Source organism: Muntiacus reevesi, chromosome 1 (assembly GCF_963930625.1).
Source record: "Muntiacus reevesi chromosome 1, mMunRee1.1, whole genome shotgun sequence".
In the NCBI taxonomy this organism is placed as follows: Eukaryota; Metazoa; Chordata; class Mammalia; order Artiodactyla; family Cervidae; genus Muntiacus; species Muntiacus reevesi.
Genome location: NC_089249.1, coordinates 181,620,566 through 181,644,513, shown reverse-complemented (window position 1 = coordinate 181,644,513; position 23,948 = coordinate 181,620,566). Strand labels below are relative to the sequence as shown.

The 23,948-nt window shown below is 56.5% G+C and overlaps 1 protein-coding gene across 1 annotated transcript in view; it reads left to right on the top strand.

The window, feature by feature from the left end:
• Positions 1–23,948, top strand: part of OBSCN (obscurin, cytoskeletal calmodulin and titin-interacting RhoGEF) — a 226,432-nt gene that overhangs the window by 163,709 nt on the left and 38,775 nt on the right. The window contains exons 49-68 of the mRNA XM_065917289.1: positions 2,419–2,682; positions 3,840–4,103; positions 4,889–5,152; positions 5,476–5,739; positions 9,997–10,260; positions 10,584–10,847; positions 11,385–11,648; positions 12,184–12,447; positions 12,985–13,248; positions 13,585–13,848; positions 14,145–14,408; positions 14,728–14,991; positions 15,639–15,905; positions 16,063–16,329; positions 16,575–16,847; positions 17,432–17,701; positions 18,011–18,207; positions 18,391–18,466; positions 20,673–20,945; positions 21,993–22,259. Of these exons, the coding sequence (XP_065773361.1) occupies positions 2,419–2,682; positions 3,840–4,103; positions 4,889–5,152; positions 5,476–5,739; positions 9,997–10,260; positions 10,584–10,847; positions 11,385–11,648; positions 12,184–12,447; positions 12,985–13,248; positions 13,585–13,848; positions 14,145–14,408; positions 14,728–14,991; positions 15,639–15,905; positions 16,063–16,329; positions 16,575–16,847; positions 17,432–17,701; positions 18,011–18,207; positions 18,391–18,466; positions 20,673–20,945; positions 21,993–22,259 (5,058 nt within the window). The remainder of the gene's footprint in view (positions 1–2,418; positions 2,683–3,839; positions 4,104–4,888; positions 5,153–5,475; positions 5,740–9,996; positions 10,261–10,583; positions 10,848–11,384; positions 11,649–12,183; positions 12,448–12,984; positions 13,249–13,584; positions 13,849–14,144; positions 14,409–14,727; positions 14,992–15,638; positions 15,906–16,062; positions 16,330–16,574; positions 16,848–17,431; positions 17,702–18,010; positions 18,208–18,390; positions 18,467–20,672; positions 20,946–21,992; positions 22,260–23,948) is intronic.

The window sequence follows — 23,948 nt, the reverse complement described above, 5'->3', positions numbered from 1 at the left end:
AGATGACATGATCCTCTACATAGAAAACCCTAAAGACTCTTCCAGAAAATTACTAGAGCTAATCAATGAATATAGTAAAGTTGCAGGATACAAAATTAACACACAGAAATCCCTTGCATTCCTATATACTAACAATGAAAAAACAGAAAGAGAAATTAAGGAAACAATACCATTCACCATTGCAACAAAAAGAATAAAATACTTAGGAGTATATCTACCTAAAGAAACAAAAGACCTATACACAGAAAACTATAAAACATTGATGAAAGAAATCAAAGAGGACACAAACAGATGGAGAAACATACCGTGTTCATGGATTGGAAGAATCAATATTGTCAAAATGGCTATTCTACCCAAAGCAATCTATAGATTCAATGCAATCCCTATCAAGCTACCAACGGTATTTTTCACAGAACTAGAACAAATAATTTCACAATTTGTATGGAAATACAAAAGACCTCGAATAGCCAAAGTAATCTTGAGAAAGAAGAATGGAACTGGAGGAATCAACCTGCCTGACTTCAGACTCTACTACAAAGCCACAGTCATCAAGACAGTATGGGACTGGCACAAAGACAGAAATATAGATCAATGGAACAGAATAGAAAGCCCAGAGATAAATCCACGAACCTATGGACACCTTATCTTTGACAAAGGAGGCAAGGATATACAATGGAAAAAAGACAATCTCTTTAACAAGTGGTGCTGGGAAAACTGGTCAACCACTTGTAAAAGAATGAAACTAGAACACTTTCTAACACCATACACAAAAATAAACTCAAAATGGATTAAAGATCTAAATGTAAGACCAGAAACTATAAAACTCCTAGAGGAGAACATAGGCAAAACACTCTCTGACATAAATCACAGCAAGATCTTCTATGACCCACCTCCCAGAATATTGGAAATAAAAGCAAAAATAAACAAATGGGACCTAATGAAAATTAAAAGCTTTTGCACAACAAAGGAAACTATAAGTAAGGTGAAAAGACAGCCCTCGGATTGGGAGAAAATAATAGCAAATGAGGAAACAGACAAAGGATTAATCTCAAAAATATACAAGCAACTCCTGAAGCTCAATTCCAGAAAAATAAATGACCCAATCAAAAAATGGGTCAAAGAACTAAACAGACATTTCTCCAAAGAAGACATACAGATGGCTAACAAACACATGAAAAGATGCTCCACATCACTCATTATCAGAGAAATGCAAATCAAAACCACAATGAGGTACCATTACACGCCAGTCAGGATGGCTGCTATCCAAAAGTCTACAAGCAATAAATGCTGGAGAGGGTGTGGAGAAAAGGGAACCCTCTTACACTGTTGGTGGGAATGCAAACTAGTACAGCCACTATGGAAAACAGTGTGGAGATTTCTTAAAAAACTGGAAATAGAACTGCCATATGACCCAGCAATCCCACTTCTGGGCATACACACTGAGGAATCCAGATCTGAAAGAGACACGTGCACCCCAATGTTCATCGCAGCACTGTTTATAATAGCCAGGAGATGGAAACAACCTAGATGCCCATCAGCAGATGAATGGATAAGGAAACTGTGGTACATTTACACCATGGAATATTACTCAGCTGTTAAAAAGAATTCATTTGAATCAGAGATGGATGGATGAAACTGGAGCCCATTATACAGAGTGAGGTGAGCCAGAAAGATAAAGTACATTACAGTATACTAACGCATATATGCGGAATTTAGAAAGATGGTAACAATGGCCCTATATGCAGGGCAGAAGAAGAGACGCAGAAGTACGGAACAGACTTTTGAACTCTGTGGGAGAAGGCGAGGGTGGGATGTTTCGAAAGAACAGTATGTATATTATCTGTGGTGAAATAGACCACCAGCCCAGGTGGGAGGCATGAGTCAAGTGCTCGGGCCTGTTGGGCTGGGGGGATCCAGAGGAATCGGGTGGAGAGGGAGGTGGGATGGGAGACTGGGATGGGGAATTCGTGTAGCTCTATGGCTGATTCATATCAATGTATGACAAAACCCACTGAAAAATAAAAAAATAAATTAAAAAAAAAAAAAAAAGAAAAGAAAAAAAAAAAAAGAATAAGGCCTGGAGGGAGCCATGGCCATGGTGTGGTGTAAGCGGGGCCATGGAAGATGCTGGAGGACATCCGTTCCAATTTATTGTCACTTTCTGCGGGCACTGTGGCCATTTCCATGTTCTGTTCATGCCCTGAGGTTCTCCCTGAGGAGTTCGTTTCCATGCTGGTTTGTCTGTCCTCTGCACACACTCCGCCCCAGCACTGCTACCTACCCATATGTCTGTGGGCCTAAGCTGTTATTCCTCATTTGCTCCAGCGTGTGACTGTTCCATTGTCAAGTGTCCACATCCTGATCCCCTACGTTTTCCAGAGACTCTGATGTTTCTTTTGTCACTCTGACCCCGCCCAGCCCTGCCCAACAAGTTCACAAAGTGCCTGAAGAAGGAGGAGGCCACAGAAGGGACCACGGTCACACTGCGCTGTGAGCTGAGCAAGGCGGCCCCCGTGGAGTGGAGGAAGGGGCCTGAGACGCTCAGAGCCGGGGACAGAGTGAGCCTGAGGCAGGAGGGAGCCGTGTGTGAGCTGGAGATCCGTGGCCTGACCGTGGAGGACGCAGGGGAGTACTCCTGCCTGTGTGGGCAGGAGAGGACCTCAGCCACGCTCACCGTCAAGGGTAAAGGCCGTCAGAGGCCACAGGGACCTGTGGCTTCATGTTTGCGTGTGGTCTCTGTCACTGGCTCCACCGCAGGATTCTGTGGCTTTTTCTGTCTTTTCACCTGGGTCCCTGCAGATGTCTCTTGGCTCTGGATTTCTCGTTCAGTAGATGTCAATGTCCACTGCTGTGTGTCCTCTGTTCCCTCTGGGACATTTGCCTCCGTCACCACCTGTGCATCTCTTTACTTGTTTGTACTGTGGTCTTTTGCCGTTTGTGGGGTATTGTGTCCTGGAGAGAGTTACCCTGAGAGTCTGATGTTCTCAGTGACTTCGTAGCCCTCCTCAGCCCTGCCTGCCGAGCTCACAAAAGGTCTGAACCATGAAGAGGCCACGGAAGGGACCACGGCCATACTGTGCTGTGAGCTGAGCAGGGTGGTCCGTGAGGACTGGTGGATTGGACCGAAACCCTGGAGATGGAAATAAGACTGTGCCTGAGGCAGGATGGGGCAGCGTGTGAGCTGGGGATCATGGCTTGGCTATAATGGTTGCAGGGGAGTGTGTGGGGTCAGGAGAGGTCTTTTGGCCAGGCTCGTTGTCAGGGGTGAGGACTGCATGTGACCACCTGGACTGGCGTTTGGTGGCTGCCCACCTGAAGCTCCAGCACTTTGGCCACCTGATGGAAAGAGCTGACTCGTTGGAAAAGACCCTGATGCGGGAAAAGATGGAAGGCAGGAGGAGAGAGGGATGACAGAGGATGAGATGGTTGGATGGCATCCCCCACTCAATGGATATGAATTTGAGAAAACTCCAGGAGATGGTGAAGGACACGGAAGCCTGGCATGCTGCAGTCCACGGGGTTGCAGAGAGTTGGACACAGTTTAATCACTGAACAACGACGTAATCATCTCTTTGCCCTCAGTTCCCTTTTCTGCCTTGCTGACTCACTGTCCTGCTCCTTTTCCTCCCATGATTATTCTGTTCTCCCTGACATGTTCCATGTCTGTTCTGTAGCACGTGTGCAGGTGGGACCTTTTAAAGTCACAGTCATGGTGCATACTGGCACCGTGGTCCAGCAAGTGGTCCAAGTCCAGTTGGGTTTTGTGTCTTCTCTGTATCCTGTTGCTTCTGTGAGTTCAGGAAACGTGATCGTGTTTGTGTCTTTCTGACCACCTCCAGTCCTGCCTGCCAAGTTCATAAAGGGTCTGAGGAAGGAAGAGGCCACGGAAGGGACCACAGTCAAGCTGCACTGTGAGCTGAGCAAGGCGGCCCCTGTGGAGTGGAAGAAGGGGTCTGAGATCCTCAGAGCCAGGGACAGAGTGAGTCTGAGGCAAGATGGAGCCGTGTGTGAGCTGGAGATCCATGACCTGACCGTGGAGGATGCTGGGGAGTACTCGTGCATGTGCGGGCAGGAGAAAACGTCAGCCACGCTCACCGTCAGGGGTAAAGACCACGTGTGGCCAAGCAGAGCTGTGTTTGGTGTCCAGTTACCGACTTACAGCATCTTGCACTCGTTCCCACCTTCCCTCCTCATCTCAGCATCGCCGTTTCCCCATGTGCAGTGCTGTACTAGGCTGAGTCGCTTCAGTTGTGTCTCTTTAGGGACCCTGTGGACCTTAGTCCAACAGGCTCCTCTGTCTGTGTGATCCTCCAAGCAAGAATACTGGAGTGGGTTTCCATGCCCTCCTCCAGGAGATCTTCCCGACGCAGGGATGGAACGTGTGTCTACTGCGTTTCCTACATGGCAGGCTTATTCTTTACCACTGGGCCACCGAGGTAGCCCCTTTCTTCCCGTAACTTTGTGGGTTTCCTTCCTCCTTCCTGGTCTGTTGTGTGAACCTCAGGGAACCAGCCTCTGAGCTGGTTCCCACCCCTCGTGTCACAAACGTTCTGTCCTGCGTCCTGTTGGCCTTTCCATCTTTCACTCCTCCTGTCCCATCCTGTCCTCCAGTGAGCTCTGGAGAATCGGATGTTCTCCATACCTTCTAACCTCTCCTGCCCTGCCCACCAGATTCACAGGCGTGAGGCCTGAGGGGTCTGTGGAAGGGGTCACGGGCACGCTGAGCGGACTGGGCCAAGGGGGCCAGGGTCCAGCGTGTGCACCTGGGACACCCAGCCTGTGGCCTGTGTCCAGTTGGGTCTTGTGTCTTCTCTGTGATGTCCAGAACCTATCTCATCAGTGGGTTCAGAGAGCATTATAGTGTTTGTACCTGTCTGCCCATCTCCAGCCCTGCCTGCCAAGTTCACAAAAGGTCTGAAGAAGGAAGAGGCCATGGAAGGGGCCACAGCCAAGCTGCACTGTGAGCTGAGTAAGGCGGCCCCCATGGAGTGGAGGAAGGGGCCCGAGACCCTCAGAGCCGGGGGCAGAGTGAGCCTGAGGCAGGAGGGAGCCGTGTGTGAGCTAGAGATCCGTGACCTGACCGTGGAGGATGCTGGGCAGTACTCGTGCGTGTGTGGGCAGGAGACGACCTCAGCCACGCTCACCGTCAGGGGTAAAGACCACGCGTGACCACATGGACTGGTGTTTGGTGGCTGCCCGTCATCACTCGGCTCCCAGTTCCCTTTCCTGCCCCGCTTTCCCTCTGTCCTGCTCCCTTTCCTCCCATAGTTACCTTGTCTCCCTGCCGTGTTCCCGTCTGTTCTGCGGCACGTGTGCAGGTTGGACCTTTTAAAGTCCCAGTCACGGTGTGTGTCCACCCCCAGCAGGTGGGCCCCGTCCAGCTGGGGTTTGTGTCTTGTCTGCACTGTCCACATCCTGCTGCTTCTGTGCATTCAGAGAGTGTGATCGTGTTTGTGTCTGTCTGCCCATCTCCAGCCCTGCCTGCCAAGTTCACAAAGGGTCTGAGGAAGGAGGAGGCCGTGGAAGGGGCCACAGCCAAGCTGCGCTGTGAGCTGAGCAAGGTGGCCCCCGTGGAGTGGAGGAAGGGGCCCGAGACCCTCAGAGCCGGGGACAGAGTGAGCTTGAGGCAGGAGGGAGCCGTGTGTGAGCTGGAGATCCGTGACCTGACCATGGAGGATACTGGGCAGTACTCGTGCATGTGCGGGCAGGAGAAAACCTCAGCCACGCTCACCGTCAGGGGTAAAGACCGTGTGGCCAAGCAGAGCTGTGCTTTGGTGTCCAGTTACTGACTTCACGGCGTCCTTGTGTATTCACTCCATGCTCCCTCCCTGTCTCAATGCTGCCTGTTTGCAGAAGACTGTGGAATCTCTTTCACCTTCCTGTGCTGATGTGTGAACCAAAAGAAGCCGGCATTTAGCCCACTTCCCACCATTTGTGTTGCCACTGACGCTGTTCTGTTGTCTTGTCCGAGTCTGAGTCCTTTCCTCCATCCTGTCACTTCCTTCCCAGCAGTTCTCCAGAGAATCTCATGGTGTGCATGTCACTGGTGCTCCCAGCCCTGCCTGTCAGCTGAACACCATGTCTGAGGCCCGAGGCGTCCCCTGAAGGGGCTGTGCTGAGGGAAGCCCCACCCCGGCATGTTCTTGGCCCACCCCGAGCATGGCACATGTCCACTTGGGTTTCGTGTTTCCTCGGTCCTTTTTACCTCGTGTCTTCTCTGCGTGTTCACCTACTGTGATTGCATGTTTGTCTTTCTGCCCAACCCTGCCCACCAGTTTCACAAAACACCTGAGAAGCAAAAAGGCCACAGAAGGGGCCACAACCACCCTGTACTGTGAGCTGAGCAAGGCGGCCCCTGTGGAGTGGAGGAAGGGGCCTGAGCTCCTCACATACAGAGCGTAGTGAGCCTGGGGCAGGACAGGGCCGCGTGTGAGCTGGAGCTCCGTGGCCTGGTCGTGGTGGACCCTGTGGGGCAGGAGAGCGCCTCGGCCACACTGGTGTCACGGGTAAAGACTGCACGTGGCGATGCTCGTGACTTCCTTCTGAAATTCGGAACATGCTCTCCCAGTGCTACTGTTGGCTCAGGGTTACAATCCTTTCCACAAAAACACTGGGCAACCCTGTCTAGGCCCTGTGGGTGCATACCCCAGGGGTGCGTGGTGCAAGGACACCCTCAGGGAGGCACCAGCAAGCCGGCATTATGGTTTAGAGAGCGGCCCTCCGCCACGGCTGAGGCTGAGGGGGTGTGTGGGCTCCGGACCCCAGGTGTGCAGTGGGGTCGTTCATGCTGGTGACAGAGCTGCGCCGCAGGACTGAGGTGCAGTGTTTGGCAGTTCAGGGAGCAGGTGGCGGACAGGCCAAGCCCTCCTGTGTTGTGCTAATCAGACAGCATTTGATTGACCTTGGAGATTGTGTGCAGCCTCTAAAGAGCTGTGTCTCAGAAAACTTGGGCTGCGTAACAAATACCACATACAGGTGACTTACAACACACGTTTATTGTTTCATAGTCCTGGAGGTTGGAAGTCCAAGATCAAGGTGTCCGTGGGAGATTTCTCTCCTTGGCTGGTAGCTGGCTATGTTCTTTCTTTGTCCTCACCTGGTTATCCTTTTGTGTGTTCTGTGTTCTAATCTTCTCTTCTTATAAGAACACTTATAAGTCAATTTGAATTAGTCACCTTCCTGGTAACTCCATTCTACCCTAATTACCTCTACAAAAACCTTATTTCCAAATAAATTCACATTCTTAGTTGCTGAGGGTTAAGACTCCAGTATGTAAATTTGAGGGGAGACATGATTTAGTCCATAAAGATTTGGACCATAAAGAAAGCTGAGCACCGAAGAATTAATGCTTTTGAATTGTAGTTTTGGAGAAGACTCTTGAGAGCCCCTTGGACTGCAAGGAGATTAAACCAGTCAATCCTAAAGGAAATCAGTCCTGAATGTCCATTGGAAGGACTGATATTGAAGCTGAAGCACCAATACTTTGGCCACCTGATGCGAAGAGCTGGCTCATTGGAAAAGATCCTGATGCTGGGAAAGTTCAAGGGCAGGAGAAGGGGGCGGCAGAGGATGAGATGGTTGGATGGCATCAGTGACTTGATGAACATGAGTTTGAGCAAGCTCCAAGAGTTGGTAATGGACAGGGAAGCCTGCTACAGTTCATGGGGTCACAAAGAATTGGACATGACTGAGCGACTGAGAAGAAAAATGATTCAGTCCATAATACTCAGTTTCTTGCCCCCAAAATGCATGTTCTGACATGCAGAGTACATTTACCCCAAACCCAAAAATTTTAACTTATTTTAGTGTCAGGCTAAATCCAAGGTCTAATCTAAATCTCATCTAAATCAAGTGTGTGTGAGATTGGAGGTATGATTCATCCTGAGGCAGAATTCCTCTGCAGTTATAAACCGGAAACATCAGACATACTTCAGTGGAACAGGCATGGGGTAGATATCCTCATTGTAAAAGAAAGAAATAGGAAAGAAGAAAGAAGCCCCTGGTTCCACAGAAATCTGGAACCTAGTAAGGACAAATGCTGTGAGAGTTTCAAGATTAGAGGATGACCCTCTGGCTCAATGCCCTGACTTCTGGGCCCTGCACAGAGCTGGCCCTCTGGGACCATGGATGCAGTGGCAGCCTCGCCTTTGGGGTTATTCCCAACTTTGAAGGGTAGGACATGTCCCAGCTGCGTAGCTGTATTGACCCACCCGGTAGACATCCCATCTTCCATCCTGTCCCTTCTGAGTCTGATTGTCATGGCTGGCAGTGTTTCTGCTGATACAAAGTTCTCAGAAGCCTTGTTGGTCTCCTTTATAATTCACAGCAGAACAAGGTTTCAGACACATGGCCTCCTGGGTGATTCCATTTCTGTTCCTGGCTTTTCTAAGATGGCTGATTGGATCTGAGACTGACACTTAAAATCTCGTTACCAAATGATTTCCAACCGCACACTGTTCTCTTCTCTCTCTCTCTTCTCTCTTTTTTTTTTTTTTGAAATTTCATTGGGCTTAAAAATTTCTGAAGTATCAATGTTTGGTTTCTCTTTGTTTAAATACTTCCTTCTTTACTATAACTCTTTTCTCTTACATTTTACCATAAGCAACAAGGAGCAGTCTGCGCCTTCAATGCTTGGCTTAGGAATTACCTCAGCTAAAAATACCCAAGTTCACTTGTAAGTTCTACCTTCCATAAAATTCTAGGACACACAATTCAGCCAAATTCTTCACTGCTTTATAAAAGGATTGCATTTCTTCCAGTTTCCAATAATGCAATTCCATATGAGGCCTCACCAGGAGCACCTTTAGAATCCATATTTCTGTTGTAAATATCTTCAGGCAATCTAGATTTATCTAACATGCACCTCAGAACCTTCCCGTTTCCACCCATCACTCAATTCCAAAGAGAATTCCATAATTTTAGGTGTTTGTTACAGTAGCAGCCCATTCCTGGTACCAAAATCTAAATGACTTAACAGTATAGTAGTGGCTTAAACATCAGAAGATGGTTTCCTCCTAGCCCTAGAAGCTAAGTCTGAGGCTGGGAGGTGGGCAGGGCTGGTTTCTCTCGAGACCTCTCTCCTAGGCCTGTAGATGGCCGTCATCTTTCCATTCCCTCACGTGGCCATCCCTCTCTGTATCTGTGTCATAATATCCTCTTTTTATAAGGAGACCAGTCATGTTGGGTTAGGTTCCACCCCACTGGGCTCATTCACCTCAGTTACCTCTTCAAATACATCTCCATTCTGTGTCCTGAGGTTAGGGCTCCAACGTATGAATTTTGAGGGATGTGATTCAGGCCACAGCAGGGTGTAACCAGGATGAGCCATGATCAGCTGTAACTTGTGAAGCTCATGCTCTGCCTGGAATTAGGATGGAAGAGAGGACTGCAGGTTGTAGGGCTAGGGGGCAGGGTTGGAAGGCCAAGGCTGGAATCCACTGGGTCTAAGAGATCTGAGTCAGGAGAGTAGGGGTCCAGTGGGGTCAGGAAAGGAATGTGTAAGGTGAATGAGGTGGGAGCTGGTGAAGGCAGGGAAGGCCTGCAGTGTGCCCAGACGTGGGCAACATGTGATTGATGTCTTCCTGGGACGGGAAGCACAAATGAGGGGTGTCAGTGGGGCATTGGTTGTCATGACTGGAACATGCCTCCTGGTCGTTCTTCCAGGAGAGTTGTCCATTGCGTTGTTGTATGTGTAAGTTGTGAGCTGGAAGAGCATGGTTTGGACTCTGGGTGTAGGTGAGGTAGGCCGTTAGACAATATGAAAAGATATAAGTAGGACAGATGAGCTCTGAGAAAAAAAGAGGCCTGGATGGAGCCAATCTCTTGAAACCTGCAACTTACTGAGCAATATGGAGAGGATTGCACTGTCAAACATGCTCTGGTCTGCATCATTGCACGTCTTCCACCCATCCTGCATCTATCCTATCCTGATAGTTCAGGTCAGACCCCCACTCCTTTATGGGGATTGATGGCTTCTGTCCATCTAACTCTCTGCAGCCATGCCTGCTCGGTTCATCAAAGAACTGAAGACCAAGGAGGCCGCAGAAGGGGCCACAGCCACACTGCGCTGTGAGCTGAGCAAGGTGGCCCCCGTGGAGTGGAGGAAGGGGCCGGAGACCGTCAGAGCCGGAGACAGAATGATCCTGAGGCAGGAGGGAGCCGTGTGTGAGCTGGAGATCCGTGACCTGACTGTGGAGGATGCTGGAAAGTACTTGTGCATGTGTGGGCAGGAGAAAACCTCAGCCACGCTCACCGTCAGGGGTAAAGACCACGTGTGACCACATGGGCTGGTGTTTGGTGGCTGGCCTTCATCTCTCTGCTCCCAGTCCACTTTTCTGCCCTGCTCTCTCACTGTCCTGCTCCTTTTGCTTCCGTAATCACTTTTGTCCCGTCATATTTCCTGCTTGTCCTGCGGCACATGTGCAGATCAGAACTTTTAAAGTCACAGTCAGAGTGTGTGATGGGCACGACCAGCAGGTGGGCCTCGTCCAGCTGAGTTCTGTGTCTGCAGAGTGCTGTCCAAGGCCTATTTCTTCTGTGTGTACAGAAAGTGAGAGTCTCTCTGTCTTTCTGACCATCTCCAGCCCTGCCTGCCAAGTTCACAAAGGGTCTGAGGAAGGAGGAGGCCGTGGAAGGGGCCACAGCCAAGCTGCGCTGTGAGCTGAGCAAGGTGGCCCCCGTGGAGTGGAGGAAGGGGCCCGAGACCCTCCGAGCTGGGGACAGAGTGAGCCTGAGGCAGGAGGGAGCCATGTGTGAGCTGGAGATCCGTGAGCTGACCGTGGAGGATGCTGGAGAATATTCATGTGTGTGCGGGCAGGAGAAGACCTCAGCCATGCTCACCGTCAGGGGTAAAGACCACGTGTGGCCAGGCGGAGCTGTGTTTGGTGTCCAGTTATTGACTCATGGCATCTTGCACTCATCCCTCCCCATCTCAGCCTTACCCTCTTCCCGTAACTCCCCAGAATTCCTTCCTCCTTCCTGGGCTGTTGTGTGAACCGCAGGGAACCAGCCTCTGAGCTGCTTCCCACCCCTCATGTCACTGAAGGTTCTGTCCTGTGTCCTGTTGGGGTCTGTTTGTTTCAGTCCATCTTGTCCTGTCCTGTCCCCCAAGGAGCTCTGGAGAATCGGGTGTTCTCCACACCTTCTAACCTCTCCTGCTTTGCCCACTGGATTCACAGATGTGAGGCCTGAGGGGTCTGTGGACGGGGTCACGGGCACGCTGAGTGGACTGGGCTGAGGGGGTCGGGGTCCAGCGTGTGCGCCTGGGACACCCAGCCTGTGGCCCGTGTCCAGCTGGGTCTTGTGTCTTCTGTGTACCGCCTACTTCCTGCTTCACCTGTGTGTACAGGCCGCCTGAGCGTCTCTGTCTGTCTGCCCATCTCCAGCCCTGCCTGCCAAGTTCACAAAGGGTCTGAGGAAGGAGGAGGCCGTGGAAGGGGCCACAGCCAAGCTGCGCTGTGAGCTGAGCAAGGCGGCCCCCGTGGAGTGGAGGAAGGGGCCCGAGACCCTCCGAGCTGGGGACAGAGTGAGCCTGAGGCAGGAGGGAGCCATGTGTGAGCTGGAGATCTGTGAGCTGACCGTGGAGGATGCTGGAGAATATTCATGTGTGTGCGGGCAGGAGAAGACCTCAGCCACGCTCACCGTCAGGGGTAAAGACCACGTGTGGCCAGGCGGAGCTGTGTTTGGTGTCCAGTTATTGACTCATGGCATCTTGCACTCATCCCTCCCCATCTCAGCCTTACCCTCTTCCCGTAACTCCCCAGAATTCCTTCCTCCTTCCTGGGCTGTTGTGTGAACCGCAGGGAACCAGCCTCTGAGCTGCTTCCCACCCCTCATGTCACTGAAGGTTCTGTCCTGTGTCCTGTTGGGGTCTGTTTGTTTCAGTCCATCTTGTCCTGTCCTGTCCCCCAGGAAGCTCTGGAGAATCGGGTGTTCTCCACACCTTCTAACCTCGCGCTCTGCCCATTGGATTCACAGATGTGAGGCCTGAGGGGTCTGTGGACGGGGTCACAGGCACGCTGAGTGGACTGGGCTGAGGGGGTCGGGGTCCAGCGTGTGCGCCTGGGACACCCAGCCTGTGGCCCGTGTCCAGCTGGGTCTTGTGTCTTCTGTGTACCGCCTACTTCCTGCTTCACCTGTGTGTACAGGCCGCCTGAGCGTCTCTGTCTGTCTGCCCATCTCCAGCCCTGCCTGCCAAGTTCACAAAGGGTCTGAGGAAGGAGGAGGCCGTGGAAGGGGCCACAGCCAAGCTGCGCTGTGAGCTGAGCAAGGCGGCCCCCGTGGAGTGGAGGAAGGGGCCCGAGACCCTCCGAGCTGGGGACAGAGTGAGCCTGAGGCAGGAGGGAGCCATGTGTGAGCTGGAGATCTGTGAGCTGACCGTGGAGGATGCTGGAGAATATTCATGTGTGTGCGGGCAGGAGAAGACCTCAGCCACGCTCACCGTCAGGGGTAAAGACCACGTGTGGCCAGGCGGAGCTGTGTTTGGTGTCCAGTTATTGACTCATGGCATCTTGCACTCATCCCTCCCCATCTCAGCCTTACCCTCTTCCCGTAACTCCCCAGAATTCCTTCCTCCTTCCTGGGCTGTTGTGTGAACCGCAGGGAACCAGCCTCTGAGCTGCTTCCCACCCCTCATGTCACTGAAGGTTCTGTCCTGTGTCCTGTTGGGGTCTGTTTGTTTCAGTCCATCTTGTCCTGTCCTGTCCCCCAGGAAGCTCTGGAGAATCGGGTGTTCTCCACACCTTCTAACCTCGCCTGCTCTGCCCATTGGATTCACAGATGTGAGGCCTGAGGGGTCTGTGGACGGGGTCACGGGCACGCTGAGTGGACTGGGCTGAGGGGGTCGGGGTCCAGCGTGTGCGCCTGGGACACCCAGCCTGTGGCCCGTGTCCAGCTGGGTCTTGTGTCTTCTGTGTACCGCCTACTTCCTGCTTCACCTGTGTGTACAGGCCGCCTGAGCGTCTCTGTCTGTCTGCCCATCTCCAGCCCTGCCTGCCAAGTTCACAAAAGGTCTGAGGAAGGAGGAGGCTGTGGAAGGGGCCACAGCCAAGCTGTGCTGTGAGCTGAGCAAGGCCGCCCCCGTGGAGTGGAGGAAGGGGCCCGAGACCCTCAGAGCCGGGGACAGAGTGAGCCTGAGGCAGGAAAAGGCCGTGTGTGAGCTGGAGATCTGTGAGCTGACCATGGAGGATGCTGGGGAGTACTCGTGCGTGTGCGGGCAGGAGAAAACTTCAGCCATGCTCACCGTCAGGGGTAAAGACCGTGTGTGGCCATAAGGGCTGGCATTTGGTGGCTGCCCGTCATCACTCTGCTCCCAGTTCCCTTTCCTGCCCTGCTAGTTCACTAGCCTGCTCCTTTTCCTCCCTTAATTATTTTCTTTGTCTCTGTCATGATCTATTGTCTGTTCTGTGGCACGTGTGCGGGTTGCGCATTTTAAAATCACAGTCACAGTCACAGTGTGTTCTGGCACACCCAGCAGGTAGTCCAAGTCCAGCTGGGTTTTGGGTCTTCTGTGCACTTCCCACATCCTGTTTTCTTCTGTGTGTTCAGAGATCCTGATTGTGTTTGTGTCTTTCTGGCCACCTCCAGCCCTGCCTGCCAGGTTCATAAAAGCTCTGAAGAAGGAAGAGGCCATGGAAGGGGCCACAGCCAAGCTGCGCTGTGAGCTGAGCAAGGCGGCCCCCGTGGAGTGGAGGAAGGGGCCCGAGACCCTCCGAGCTGGGGACAGAGTGAGCCTGAGGCAGGAAGGGGCCATGTGTGAGCTGGAGATCCGTGAGCTGACCGTGGAGGATGCTGGGGAGTACTCGTGCGTGTGCGGGCAGGAGAAAACCTCAGCCATGCTCACCGTCAGGGGTAATGACCGTATGTGGCCATAAGAACTGGCGTTTGGTGGCTGCTGTCGGCCCTCTGCTCTCTGTTCTCCTTTCTGCCCCGTTCCTTCTCCTTTCCTAGCTGTTCTGTTCTCCCTGCCATGTTCCCCGCTGTTCTGTGGCGCGTGTACAGGCTGGACCTGGTAAAGTCAGCGTGTGGGCTGGCAGCCCCCACACACCCGTGTCCAGCTGGGTCGTGTGTCTCCTGTGTACCCTCCCTGTCCTACCGCACCTGTGTGTACAGGGCGCCTGAGCGTCTGTCTGTCTGCCCATCTCCAGCCCTGCCTGCCAAGTTCACGAAGGGTCTGAGGAAGGAGGAGGCCATGGAAGGGGCCACAGCCAAGCTGCGCTGTGAGCTGAGCAAGGCAGCCCCCGTGGAGTGGAGGAAGGGGCCTGAGACCCTCAGAGCTGGAAAGAGACTGCGGGTGAAGCAGGAGGGAGCCGTGTGTGAGCTGGAGATCCGTGACCTGACCGTGGAGGATGCTGGGGAGTACTCATGTGTGTGCGGGCAGGAGAGGACCTCAGCCACGCTCACCGTCAGGGGTAAAGACCACGTGTGACGAGGAGGAGCTGTGCTTTGGTGTCCAGTTACTGACTTCGTGTCATCTCCCTGCACTCACCCCACCTTCCCTCCTCGTCTCAGCATCATCCTCTTCCCGTAACTCCCCAGAACTCCTTCCGCCTTCCTGGGCTGTTGTGTGAACCACGAGAAACTAGCCTCCCAGCTGCTTTCCAGCTCTTGTATCACTGCAGCTTCTGTCCTGTGTTCTGTGGGCATCTGTGTCTTCTCCTCTGTCTTGTCACGTCCTGCTTTCAAAATTCCCCCGAGACTCTGATGCTTGTATTTTCTTACCATGTTCAGCTTTACCAGCTGAGTTCATAGGGAGGCTGAGAAGCAAGGAGGCCACAGAAGGGGCCACAGTCACCCTGCACTGTGAGCTGAGCAAGGCGGCCCCCGTGGAGTGGAGGAAGGGGACTGAGACCCTCCGAGCCGGGGACAGAGTGAGCCTGAGGCAGGACGGAGCCGAGTGTGAGCTGGAGATCCGTGAGCTGGTTTTGACGGATGCTGGGGAGTACTCGTGTGTGTGCGGACAGGAGAGGACCTCGGCTGCGCTGACGGTCACGGGTAAGGATGGGCTTGCGGGCTCACTTGGGAGCCTCGCGTGGGCACTCGTCTCCTCTGTGTCCTGTGCAGCTTCTGTCTGTCGCCCGTGTGCTTTCTGCCAAAGTCTTTGTTCAATGTCCTCATGTCTGGGTTCTGCTCTCTGCTCAGATGACCTCCCCTGGCTTACCCTCGTGTGTGGATGGAATTCCCAGCTTATCCCTCTCCCCTCCCAGTCCTAATGCAGCCCACATTTCCCCCATGCTCCACAGCCTCTAGGCAGGATCTGGGGGTCGTGGCCCTGCCCTGGTAGTGTATGGAGGTTCCCCCTTTCCCACCTCAATGGCCGGGAGGGACACAGGCCTGTCTGTGGGCTTCCTGGGCAGAGGTCAGCGTGAGAATCACCTGCGTCAGATCCAGAATTCCTTTCACGGCCCCCACTGCAGTCCCTGCTTTCCCTTCGAGTAGACCCTGGCCCGTGACCCCACTCCCACCCCGATCCTCCAGAGGAGCCTGAGGCAGTGGGTCCTGTGGGCAGGTGAGGCAGGCCTGGCCAAGGCCCTCAGTGGGTCTGACTGGATTTGGGGTGCCAGCCGCCTGTCTGGGTGACTGGGCCCCAGTCTTGGGGCTGCCCTTCCCTCTCCCCTCCACCCCTGATCCCCGCTCTGCAGCCCCACAGGTGGTGTTCCGGAAGCCGCTGCAGAGCCTGCAGGCTGAGGAGGGTGCCTCGGCCAGCCTGCAGTGTGAGCTCTCTGAGCCTGGGGCCGCCGTCGTCTGGAGTAAGGGTGGCCTGGAGGTGCAGGCTGACGAGCGCCGGGAGCCACGGCAGCGGGGCCGCGTGGCAGAGCTGGTGCTGAGGGGCTTGCGCCGGGAGGACACGGGCGAGTACACCTGCAGCTGCGGCTCCCAGGCCACCAGCGCCACCCTGTCCGTCACAGGTGGGCGCCCAGGCCGGCCCCACCCGGGGGAGGTGACCCGGCTCCCACGGGGTGGGCAGACCCGGGGTGGCGCTCCCCCGCCCGCTGCCATCCCGTGGCCCCCTGCCCCCATAGCTGCTCCCGCCCTCATGTGCTGCGCCCCCCCCCCCCTCCGTAGCTGCGCCTGTGAGGTTCCTGCAAGAGCTGCAGGCCCAGGAGGTAGACGAGGGCGCGACGGCACGCCTGCGCTGTGAGCTGAGCCGGGCGGGCAGCAGCGTGGAGTGGCGCAAGGGCTCCCTGCAGCTCTTCCCGTGTGCCAAGTACCAGATGGTGCTGGAGGGCACAGCCGCGGAGCTGCTGGTGCACGGCGCCGAGCCGGAGGATGCTGGCCTCTACACCTGTGACACGGGCCACGCGCAGAGCACCGCCTGCCTCTCTGTGCGGGGTGAGCCTCCCACTGGCCCCTGCCCTCCCCCAGCCCCGGACCCCCCTGAAACCGGCAGGCCCCTTGATCCACAGCTCTGAGCGCCCCTCCCTGCCCCCCCAGCCCCGGGCCCCCCTGAAACCGGCAGGCCCCTTGATCAGCAGCTCTGAGCGCCTCTCCCTGCCCCCCCCCCAGCCCCTGGGCCCCCCTGAAACCAGCAGGCCCCTTGATCAGCAGCTCTGAGTGCCCCTCCCTGCTCCCCCCAGGCCCCAGGCCCGTGTTTAAGACGGAGCTGCAGAGTGCGGAGCAGGAGGCAGGAGGCGTGGCCCGGCTGTGCTGCCAGCTGAGTGATGCGGAGGCTGGGGCCCCCGTGCTGTGGCTCAAGGAGGGTGTGGAACTGCACGTGAGCCCTAAGTATGAGATGCGGCGTGAGGGGGCCACGTGTGAGCTGCTGATCCACGGGCTTGAGGCCAAGGATGTGGGCGAGTACAGCTGCGTGGCGGGCAGCCAGAAAACCTTGGCCTTCCTCAAAGTCAAAGGTTAGCGCCCCCTGCCGCACCTGCTGCCCTCACAGCTGCCGTGGGGGCCCCCCGGCTCTCTCGCCAGGTGCAGTTCCGGGGTGGCACTCAGACCTTTAGGGGTACAGGCTCTCCATGCTCACGTCTGCACCACCCTGTGCTGGTGTCCCTAGAGAGGAGATTGCAGCCCCCGATCACCACCCTGCCTCCCACCCCCACCCCACTGCCTGCAGGTGGGGCAGCAGGCCCGGGCCACTCTCTCTGAGCTCCTGTCTGTCCTGAAGGTCTTGCTTCCCTGATGTCCCAGCTGGGGCAGGGCTGGCTGCAGGCACGAGCAGCCCACCACCCCACAATCACCTGCTTCCTCCCAGCAGAGGTGCCCCCAGCCCAGCCCCTGTCCCCAGGAGCTGTGTCACGGCGAGAGGGAGCTGTGTTTGTGAGCATAGTGGGTGCTGAATCCCCGCAGGGCAGGCAGGGTCTGTGGCAGGAGACGAGTGTGAGAGTGCCTGGGAGGCTTCCTGGGGAGGAGTTGGGGTGCGGGGCATGGGAGCTTGGCTTGGGTGCTCTGACCTGGCTGGTGAAGGCCCCCTTGGCCCACACTCCAGAGCCCGAGGTGACCATCGTGCGGGGCCTGGCTGACACCGAGGTGCAGGCTGATGGGGAAGCAGAGTTCAGCTGCGAGGTGTCACGGGCTGGCGTGGACGTGGAGTGGCGCCTCCAGGGCCTGCCGCTGCAGACCAACGAGGTGACTGAGGTCGCGGTCCAGGGTGGCCGCACCCACACACTGCGGCTGAAGAGCGTGACCCCCGAGGACGCCGGCACTGTCTCCTTCCACGTGGGCGGCCACACGTCCTCTGCCCAACTCACCGTCCGAGGTAGCAGGAGTCGGGCGTCACTGCATTGGGGGCCGGAACCCCGCCTCGGTGAAGGCCTTGTCGGGGGACAGTGATAGATGGCACGGTTTCCTGCCTTTGAGGGTGGGGAACTGGGTGCTGAACGACTGATTCTGGGGTGACCCTAGGTGTTGCAGTAGAGCGGTCCCCAGTGTGCCGGTCTTCAGGAATTGGGGCTGGGATGCTGGGGGCAGACGCAGGGGACTGGGAGGTGGCCCTGATGGTGCGGGGAGGGGCATCTCTGGCACAGAGGCTGATGCCATGCCTCTTCCCCGTCCTCACCCCGTGCAGTTCCTGAGGTGACCATCCTGGAGCCCCTGCGGGACGCTGAGCTCAGCGAGGGCCAGGACGCCCACTTCCGGTGCCGCCTGTCGAGGGCTTTGGGCCAGGAGGCCCACTGGGCCCTGGGAGGGGTGCCCCTGCAGGCCAATGAGATGAACGACATCGCGGTGGAGCACGGCACACTCCACTCGCTCACCCTGCACAAGGTGGTGTTCCCCAGACCGCCTGAGCCCTGCAGTGCGTCCAGGGGCCTTCCCACCTGCTCCCCGCAAGGGTGGGAGAGGGGGACATTTCCAACTCCAGTGGAACTGGGCTGGGGACTTGCAAAGTAAGTTGCAAGTGGTTGAAATGGCACTGCCAGACTAACACCTGCATCTCTGTTCCATCAGGTGACCCTTGAGGATGCTGGAACCATCAGTTTCCAAGTGGGCTCATGTCGCTCGGAGGCCCAGCTGAAGGTCACAGGTGGGCAGCCCCCCTCCCACAGCTAGCCTCCCCACTTGTGCATGTCCACATGTCCCTACTCGAGGAGCTGTTGGCAGGTGCTGAGGCCAGAGATCGGAGCCTGCCAGCAGTGATCTTGCTGTGGGTTGGCAATTTTGCACCCTTGACCACTGAAGCCACTGGAGGTGGGCTAGTGAAGATAGCTTGAGAAGTTCCGGTGTGTGAGGGAGTCCTTACGTAGGATCAGGGCTGTGTGCAGGGCGAAGGTGGGGAGGCTGGCTGCTGGGGACTTGGGCCCTGAGGTCGAGGCAAGGCCTTCTGGGCTTCTTCCCTCCATATAGCTACTCCTGTGATTTAGGTTCGTGTGCTTTTATTTATACACACCTGCATACCTGACACGCTCTCAGATGTTGGTACAGTAGCACACCTGTGACACATGAATAGTTTGAAAGATGGTGTACCAGAGATGAAAATGAGATTTAAGGACCTTCAACTTGTTATACTTTGTCCCCAGAATTGGTCATCTCTGAATGCCTCATCCTCGTCTGCTGTCCCACTCCTGGTTTTCGTATTGGTCCCATCCATCTGCCATCCCTTAACCATCAGCCCATCCACCATTTATCCATTCATCTATCTGTGCATGCATCCATGCATCCATCCATCCCTCCCTCTATTCTATCTGTCCATCCATTTATCGTACACCCATCTGTTCAACTACCCATCCATTCATCCACCATCCATTCTCTATCCATCTGTCCAGCCACCATCTATTATCTATCATGCATGCGTTTATCCACCCGCTATCATCTATTCATCATTGTCCATCCGTTCATGCACCATCTACCCATGCATTCAGGATCTACCCATCTATCTACCATCCATCCACCATCAGTCATCGGTCCAGCCCTCTAACCATCATTCTACTACCATCCCTCCTTATGGGTCTGTCCACCCATCCATATGTCTACCATCTACCCATTCATCCACCTATCCATCCACTATCCATTCCTCCATCCATCATCCATCCATTATCTGTCCATCATATATTTATCTACCTTGAGAGGGGCCAGATGCAGCTCTGCCCTCAGGGAGTCCCCAGTCTGCTGGGGGGTGGGGCAGGAAGACAGTGTGCCCTGAGTCCCAGGTGTCCCCACCTTGAGTCTTCACGTGCCAGCTCTGTAGCCTGTAGGGCTGGGAAAGGCTCTCGAGTGCAGCGTCCTCAAGCTGGACGCCGGGAGAGGGCCGAGTCCTGGGTGCCCTGAGCAGAGCCGGGTGGGAAGGACCTCGTGTGTAGTCAGTATGGGCATCTGTGAGTGGCAGCATGCAGTGGGATTGGATCTTGCAGACCCCACTGAGGGTCGCACCTTGGCCCTTCTCAATCAGGGTCCCCATTTGTGGTAAGCTGGCTCACATACAGACACGAGCTGCGGCTTCAGACAGAGCTGTGAGCCTAGGGTGGCGAGGATGGGCCAACTCGGGAACCATGCTGGAGATGGAATGGGGAGCTGGTGGACAGGTTGGGGATATGGTTAGATGTGCACTCCTGTGAGAACATGGAGTGACTGGTGTGGGCCTGGGACAGGCATGTCGATGTGTGTGTCTGGGAGGGACGTGGAGGGCTCTGGGGGAGGGCCTGGCTGGGGTGGGTGTGCCAGCACAGAGCAGGGTCTGGGCAGCCCCCTGGACTCACCCTACTGTGCAGCAGGTCAGGAACGTTGCCATTCTGCATTAGGGCCCCAGAACCTAAGGGCCAGGGGACCTTAGGGGACACCTGGACACATGGCCCTCTGGGGATGGGAGATGCATTGCTTCCAGAGCCCCAGGAAGTGGGCTCACTTCGTAGCAGACCCTGTCCCTCTCAGAGAGGTGGGCCCCATGACGACCTTTCTGTCCTGCCCCAAACCCCTTAAGGATCACATCCATGGGACTTGAGGCTCATCAGTTCTGCCTTACTGAACAGGGTGTAGATGCAGGGCATTGGTCTCCTTTGATGAAGTCAAACATATGGTGAAGGGTGCCGTGGGGTGCAGTGGTGCAGGCTCACTGTGGGTGGTCTCCTTGTCTCCTTCTGTGGGCCGGGGGTGCCAGCTGGCCAGAGTCGCTGTTTAGACCCCATCCCCAGGCTGCCTGCAGCATGGTGGACCCAGGTCAGCCCCCAGTGGTAGACCCCAGTGTGGCCCCGCAGACCCAGGGCAGCCCATCTCCCTCCTTTTGCCCTCTCGCACAGAGGCAGCGCCGTGCCTGGTACGTGGCTTACAGAATGTGGACGTCTTTGCGGGGGAGGTGGCCACGTTCTCCTGCGAGGTGTCCCGTGTGGGTGGGCCGGAGGCCCACTGGTGGCTGGATGGGACCCTGCTGCAGGACGGCCCCCAGAGTGCCATCTCCGTGCGTGATGGGACTGTCCACTCCCTCACGCTCTCAGGCCTGGGGGTGGCTGACTCAGGCACCGTCACCTACCGAGCAGGGCCCCTGGTCTCCAGGGCCAAGTTGTTGGTCAAAGGTACCAGCCGATGGAAGCTGCCCTGGGCTGGAGCTTCTGCTGTGCTGCCCCTGCACGCTTCCCGCGGGCTTCCTGGGTGGGGGTTTGGGGCCCGACCCCCAGCACACAGGCCGGGCACCTTTCCACGTGTGCCAAGGGTGGGCGCTGGGGGCAGGCAGCAGTCCTAGCTGGTGGACGAGAAAGAAAGTCGGACTCAGCAGTCATGCTAGAGGCCAACCCCGTTCCCACCTGCTCACAGGGCCCTGGGCGTGACTGCCCACCCGGCCACCACTCTGTGGCTGCCCCTTCCTCAGGCATACATCCAGAGAGCAGCCTGGAGGTGAAGGCAGCCTTCCCAGCCCCGGGCTTGGCCTGCACTGTCCTTGCTTATAGCTGCTTCTGCTGCCACGGGTTTGGTCAGGGCCTTTCTTGGGCCCTTCTGGGAAAGCGCTAGCCATTGGAGAGGGTAGCGGACTTCTAGGGAACTCCCTCGGCCCGCTCTCAGTAGAGGTATTGGGCATACTTGGCACAAGAGCCCCAGTGTGGTTTCAACCACGCTGGCCAGCTTGTCAACTGGCCTCCTTTATGCTCTTGCGTAGTAAATGTGGGCACTTGCACAGATCCCAGGGGCAGCCCATTTGTTGAATGGGATGTCAGCAAGTGGAGGTGGGGTGGGATCCCCTGTGGGGTCGGTGACAAGGCCCCTGGAGAAGGGGTGAGTTGGCCTGGGGTTGCCCCGTGCCCAGCAGAGCTTTGGACCCTGAACAGGCCCGAGGGCTTTCAGATGTGGGTTTTGTGTCCTGCTGGGGTGACATGTGTCCCGGCCTAGAGGAAGTGCGGGCTCAGAGGGACCAGCGGTAGGAGGGGCCCAGCAGATAGAGACTGTTGTGAGCGGGGGTGTGGGGGCAAGGGTGGCCCCACGCAGAGGGCCCTGGGTCACTGTGCTGGGTCCCCCTTCCGCCGCAGCCCTGCTTCTGCTTGCCTCTGAGTCGCTGACGCTGACTGCAGAGGGGGGAGGGCTGCAGTCAGCGGCTCCAGCTGACGCGTGCCTGGCCTGTCGGCCGACAGATCCCACAGTGGAAGTGGTCAGTGCCATGCGGGACTTGGCAGTGCAGGAGGGCGGCCCGGCCGAGCTCCTCTGCCAGTACTCACGGCCCGTGCAGGCCACGTGGAAGATGGACGAGCAGGAGGTGTGTGCGGACGGGCACCGCGTCGTCATAGAGCAGGACTGGACCGTGGCCCGGCTGTCCTTCAGGCCAGCCTTGCCCTGTGACAGCGGCATCTATTCTTGCGAGGCCGCGGGCACCCGTGTGGTGGCCCTGCTGCAAGTGCAAGGTGAGGCCGCCTGGCGGGCAGCCCCGGGCCCAGGACAGCTGTGCTGAGGCCCACGCCGCGCCGTGCTGGCGGAGTGGCAGGCAGTGACAGGATGCGGGAAAGAGGGGCTCCCAGGAAGCAGATCGCAGGCCCTGAGCCCACCCACCCAGACCCCTTCTTGTCCCCAGGCAGTTGGATAGAACAGCTGGAAAACAAGGGCAGAGGCTGCTCGAAGGATCTGCCCCCCAAACGCCCTGTCAGGGAGGGGTGGGGGCCGAGGCTGGCAGGTAGATGAGTGGGTCCGGGGGCCTTTGGGACCGTAGCCGGGGCTGGGTCCTAGAGCAGGAGAGGGCCGCTGGGCTGAGCTCCCTGAGTCCCGGGTTCAGACCCCAGCGCTGCCCCTTCCTGGGCTGGTCACTCAGAGGATACTCTGAGCCCCGCTTCCCCACTTGAAGCACAGCAGGGATGCCCCATGGGGGACACGGAGCAGCTCTGCAGGGGAGGGGGTGTCATTTGGCCAAAGCCACATTCGATTTGGAAAACCTGAAATGTTCCCAGAGGTGAGAGCTGGCAGTGTCAGGGGGCGTCCAAAATGGGAAGAGCAGGTGGGGCCTGGTCTGGGCCACGGTGCCCCTGAGGTCTCTTGGATTCCATTCACAGACCTCTTCAACAGCTATGTCTTTAAACACTTTTTTGTTCGGCCCCTGGGGGCCCAACAGTAAACAGACAGAGCTCCCTCCCTTCACTGGTGGCTCCCTTGTGGGAGGTGAAGGAATGTGATAGGAGCTGTGGGAAGGAGCTGCAGTGTGAGCTGGTCTTAAGGAGGCAGCTGGGGCTTGTGGACATCTGGGGTGGAGCCTTTGGGCCTCAGGCAGGGAGTAGAGAAGGAAATGCAGGAGACGGCAGGAGGGAGGCCTCGGGCTCGCCACTGCTGCTGTAAAATCTGGAATTGTATAGAAATAAGAGTTAAGGAGGGTGAGCTCCAGCAGTGACTATAGGCCCAACCTTCCCCCTGCCCCCACCCCCACCGCAACCATCCCATCGCTGCCAAGAGCAGCCGCAGCCTTGATGTGGCTGGGCGCAGCCATCCAAGCACAGTGTGCACGTGGGGCACGTGCATTCCCAAGTCCCTGTTGGTCCTGTCAGTTCTGACTCGGGGAATGAAGGAGCCAGGGCCATGGGGGAGTCTGCTCTGCGATGTGAGCAGACCGGGCCGGGAGGGCGGCAGGGAGACGGATACGGATGGGCTCCGTGGGTCCTCTGCCCTGGGGAGGCCTGTGAGCCTTGGGTGACGTCGCGCTCCTTTCCTGCCTGACTCCACCCCCGGCTGTCGCCCCTCAGCTTGTTTTGTGTCCACTCCACTGGCCTAGCTCTCTGCTGCCCCCCACCCATCCCTCTTCATTCCCCACACAGGGTCCCCTCGAGGTGCTTCTGCTTCCTGGACACCTACCCTCCCTGGCTCAGTCACGCCCATCCTCAGAGATCTGCCTCCTCCAAGAAGCCCCCCGGAGCTCAGAGGCCACTGGTGTCGGTACCAGGGGCCCGTCATGGGAATGGGCTCTTGGAGGTGGCAAACACTTGGGGCCCAGGCGCTGAGCTGGATCTGGGGCCTGGCATGTCCAGGCCTGACACCCTGGCTTCCACAGAACACGCAGAGACGCTCGTCTCGGACTCCCATGCTCTGTACAGGAGAATTGGGGCAGGCTGCGA